Raw genomic sequence first — 5,000 nt, forward strand, 5'->3', positions numbered from 1 at the left:
AGTGGTTATTTTTTGTCTGTCTCTGTTTCAGGCCAGATGATTGTGCTCCGGCCTCGCAAGAGACCGGTCGAGGTATAATGCTTTACATGAACAGAAAGCCGACAAGCCCGAACTCAATCTGAATAAGGGACAATGTGCTAGTCGCGCAATGAGTGCCAACAAACAAACTATTGTTTCTTTTGAATTTAATATCAAGGTCTTATGTAAAACAAGAAACCCACATACTTTAGGACATTGTATTATCCAAATGATTGATTACAAATCATGTCATATTTTTGCCAACTGCAAATGTTTATGTATGAATGGTCAGTTGTATGAACAGACAGGTTTATGGATTATAAGCCCCACAATGATGTGCATGGCAACAATCAATCAATCAATATGAGGCTTATATCGCGCGTATTCCGTGGGTACAGTTCTAAGCAACAACAACAACAACAACAACAACACATATCAAAGTCTACAACATAAAAGTGATACAACAAGTCAAAGACCGCAGTAGTTTTAGAGACAAATTAAAAGTATCATCCCTCTCTTGTAAACGATCATGTAGTCCTTCACAGATCTGTCCTGGCTGAGGATGACATAGTGATAGCCGCACACCATGCACTACCACGCTGAAAGTTTCGGTTCTGCTAGGACATGTGCCGCACGGTATTGCCACTGCAGCAGAAAGCGAAAAGTAGGAAGTACACACACACACACACACGCACACACACACACACGCACACGCACACACACACACACACTCACTCACACACACACACACACAAACACACACACACACACACCTATCTTCATAGGTAGGGTTCATCGTTTGTGCTGCTTGTCACGTCTCAGTGTATTCTACAGTCTCTTTTCTTTATAAAAAAAAATTTAAATTTGAAAAAAAACCCGCTTCTGACGACATTTCTAAGATTTAATTGTTCATATGTAAATAAATCAACAATCAAATGATCACACTATAAGAACATAGATAGAGGAACAACAAAGAACACAAACTGAAAGCAGTTACTTTGCTGGTAAAATTGAAAAAGCGAGAACTTTTCACGTGCTTTTGAAACTAAATTACTTTGCTATGCTTTAGAATAAAAAATAAAAAAGGTACGTTTTTGGATGTTTGCTATCCTATAATATAATCTACTTTATACTCATGTCTGCTTTATTTACTTTACTCCTTTGTAACCTGCTTCAGAAGAGCTCTCCAGCTGCAGCACTTGCAAGCGAACGCTCTCAGCACCCTACATCAGCTTCCGCGTACCCCTTGACACACGTGACCTACTGACGTCACCCGCTGTCGCAGCGACGCCCAGTGGCGACCTTGACAATGACCTCCACGAGCTGCTTAAGGTGGTCAACGCCTTGCTGAACGACTGTGGGGGAACTGTGTGTGTCCACTGTTCTCGGCCGTGTCCGGTAGCTCTGCTGGACAGCGTGATTGACAACAGGTGTGTTTGTTATGAAGGACGGGCGCACTGGCCTAGTGAATAAAACATCGGCCTCCTAATTGGAAGGTCGTGAGTTCAAATCCCGGCCGCGGCCGCCTGGTGGGCTGAGGGGTACACGCAAGCACAAGACCAAGTGCGCACATGAGTGAACGTGGGAGTTTGAGCCCATGAACGAAGAACAAGAGAAGAGAAGAAGTTTGTCATGAAGATCATCTGAGAAACAAAGGGCATACGGCATAGAGTAAGTGGGGGTTATGAGGATCCAATCTGCTGGCACCCGAGAGAACAACAGGCATTGCTATGACCATGCAACTTTCATACTAACCTTAACTTTCATCATTTTTTTGTAATTAAAAAAAAAGGGAAGCAGGTAGGGTGGATGCGTGTGTGGGGGGGGGGGGGGCAAGGTTTCACTAGGAGATGACAGAAGGCATGACGTTAGTAATTCGATCGCGTCTTAGTGTATGTACCATTATACTATTTGCTGTTGCCTTTCGTTGGTCAGTCTTTGTGATTTTATAGTATTCTTGGTTGATACATTAGTTTATCTTATATATTGGGTATTCGAAGATAAGTCGCACCGGATGTGTTACATGAGTGGCAGGTATTGGACTCGGACAACAGTCGTGTTGTGTGTGCTTGTGTGTTGCATTATTGTTGTAATGTTATGTGTGTGTTGTGGTTGTTGCGGCATACACTGTACATAAACAATTGTGTTGTTTGCCATACTAACAAATAACTTCAACATAATCTCTCTTTCAGACTGAGGGATCTGATTGCCAATGCCACACCCTACGACGACAACTTTGAACGACTGGTGGTGAACGATCATCACTTGTTCTACAGAGTGAAACCTACCTCAGACCCGGCAGTCAGCACTCTATCCTTCCCCTCCTTCCTCTCAGACAACCAGGGGCTTGTGCCTCCCACCCAGCAACAGATCCAAACCATCGTACTCGGCTCCCTAAAGCCCTCGCCTCAACCGGAAGCCAATGAAGGTGTCAGGCGTTTCTATGAAGAGAGGCAGGAGTTTGTGCTCGAGCAGCCTGTGAGGATACAGCCAAGCTGCAAGGTTCATCTCCACAGAGTAGACTCGCTGGCCGTGGAGACGAAACGTGTGCAGAACTACGGAGAAAAGGCCGTACTGTATTGGTGGGAGGATCTCGGACTGCCTAGATTCGTAGCGGCGCTGTGCAAGCAGCAGTCTGGAGGCTCGGTGTATCTCGGTCTAGCTGAAGAGAAAACACAACCAAAGAAAGTTTGGAAGGAAGTCGAAGGCTGCGACTTAGCAACACTCTTTCCAGGATCGCCCAAGAAGATCTGGGTGGATGCTGACGACGATGTTCACAGCAGCAAAGTTCACCACTTAGCGCGCGAAGAGGACGTGCCCAGTACAGAAGGGTATTCCACAGGGCGATACGTATGTCAAGGCGTGGACCTCTCCCAACAAGAACGTCGGGCTCTTGGAGCTGCTGTACTTCAGAAAGTTCGGTCAGACATGCTGTGGTACCCGCAATACCCGACCAAAGATCCGCTGAGGGTCATCTTCCACCCGGTCAAAGGCGGCCCCAGCGATCTGTGCGTCGTGGAACTGGTGGTCAGCAAGTTTGACGGGGCGGCTTTCCATGACAAAACCGGACCTGAAGCGTACGGGATCAAACCTGTGAGACACGGTCATGAGATCAGGCGTCTGTCTTTGGAGGAGTTTATGGAGCAAGTCGGCAAGCTTGCTGTTCGTGTGAGGCCTCCGTATGGGGACAGTAACGCTTAAACAGACATCCAATAAACAAAGGGAAGTAAGCACTCAAAAATACATACGAAATGTGTAAAAGAGTAAGTGAGAGTTGTTCGGAATCTTTCTCCTGGCACCTCTCCTGGAGAATAACAAGCATTGAAATGAACAAGCAACTTTCATCCTCACATTTGTTTTGCTTAACGATCCTTCCCGTACGAACCATCATGTAAACTGTGTAAACTGACACAGAACTGTCCAGGCTTTTACACGGAATGAGAGCGTGCTTACACTTAAACGTAAACAAAACATCAACACACTTTGCGTACGACCACTGTAGCACAACTTCCTTGAAAGCTGTATTTTCAGGGTTGTTGTTTTTTCAACCGTACAACACAAGCTTGCAAAAGCAAAGAAGATTATATTCATCAATGTTGCCTGTAGTTTTCAGCGTAAAGCATATCTACGCAAAATATGTTCCGCTAATCAAAGTGGATTGTAACAGAGGCTTACTAATAGCTTGCCTAAACACAATATCTGATGAAGAAAAGCAACAGACCAAAGAAAGAAGGAGGTGAATGAAGGTGCTACATCGATATGTCGACAGATTTCACGCGGAATCGACGACGGACTGTTTACCGAACGGACAATATGTCGACAGATTTCACGCGGAATCGACGACGGACTGTTAACGGACAATATGTCGACAGATTTCAATCGACGACGGACTGTTTACCGAACGGACAATATGCCGACGGGTGGTTTGCCGACGGACGAAATGCTGGACGGAAAATATACAGACGGTCTACCTACCGAAATATATGTCAATGAACATTATGCCAAAATGTACGACGTTGGGCGTAACGAATGGACAGCAGTCAAGGAAGATGAAACTAATTTTGGGTTAAAGTAATAATTATTGGGTTGCCGTAAAACCCTTGTCTAATGGAACAGGCAGGACGGAGGAAGAAAGGGAGAGAATGAGGGTGCTGCGACGATATACCGACGATATACGAGGCTTTTGCCTCCCTTGGAGACGGCGATACTGCAGTTCAACGTGAAATTCACCTGCTTGAGTATGTACTTATTATACTACAACAAATAATCGAGATCTATATATTATTCAGTTACTTGTTTTTCTTTACATATTGTAGAGTATGTAAAGGCCCCGCTTGAGCTACTGGAAAATTTGTCAGATAAGTTTATTTTCTCAATTGTAAGTGTTTGTCTGTTTGTTTGTTTGATACTGTGTTTACTTTTCCATGTACCTCTCGGGGATTTTGCATTAAATGTTGTCTTACCTTAATTGCCTTCATTTCTAAACTTCCGTCGCGATATAACCTTGAATGGTTGAAAACGACGTTAAACACCAAATAAAGAAAGAAAGATTTCTAAACTCAGTTCGCTGAGTTTCTCCAGAGAAGCGTTCTGTTCTGGCTTAAGCAAACGGAGCACATGAGATGTGCAGTACTAGAAACCACGGAGGAAACTGAACTGTTTTGTACAGATATATTTATATACAATATCAAATTTGGGAAAGAAACTGACAGCATTTTGTTTCCTAGGATACCTTTTTTCTCCAGCAGAGCACAAGAGAGAGTCAAGTCAAGAGAGAGTCAAGACAAGAGAGAGTCAAGACAAGAGAGAGTCAAGTCAAGAGAGAGTCAAGACAAGAGAGAGTCAAGTCAAGAGAGAGTCAAGACAAGAGAGAGTCAAGACAAGAGAGAGTCAAGACAAGAGAGAGTCAAGTCAAGAGAGAGTCAAGACAAGAGAGAGTCAAGACAAGAGAGAGTCAAGACAAGAGAGAGTCAAGACAAGAG

General features: G+C 44.2%; 1 protein-coding gene across 4 annotated transcripts in view; it reads left to right on the top strand.

Moving 5' to 3' along the window:
* The window catches only part of LOC138970613 (uncharacterized), a 10,816-nt gene extending 6,246 nt beyond the window's left edge, over window positions 1-4,570 (top strand). For 2 of the 4 annotated variants that reach the window (XM_070343075.1, XM_070343077.1), the window contains exons 2-4: window positions 32-682; window positions 1,196-1,448; window positions 2,211-4,570. In XM_070343075.1, coding sequence (XP_070199176.1) covers window positions 643-682; window positions 1,196-1,448; window positions 2,211-3,219 — 1,302 coding nt within the window. In that variant the 5' untranslated portion in view covers window positions 32-642 and the 3' untranslated portion in view covers window positions 3,220-4,570. The remainder of the gene's footprint in view (window positions 1-31; window positions 683-1,195; window positions 1,449-2,210) is intronic. The other 2 variants (XM_070343073.1, XM_070343074.1) reach the window with 2 other exon arrangements.
* Window positions 4,571-5,000: the final 430 nt, after the last annotated feature.

The sequence above is a fragment of the Littorina saxatilis genome, linkage group LG7, assembly GCF_037325665.1.
Source record: "Littorina saxatilis isolate snail1 linkage group LG7, US_GU_Lsax_2.0, whole genome shotgun sequence".
NCBI classification, from domain to species: Eukaryota; Metazoa; Mollusca; class Gastropoda; order Littorinimorpha; family Littorinidae; genus Littorina; species Littorina saxatilis.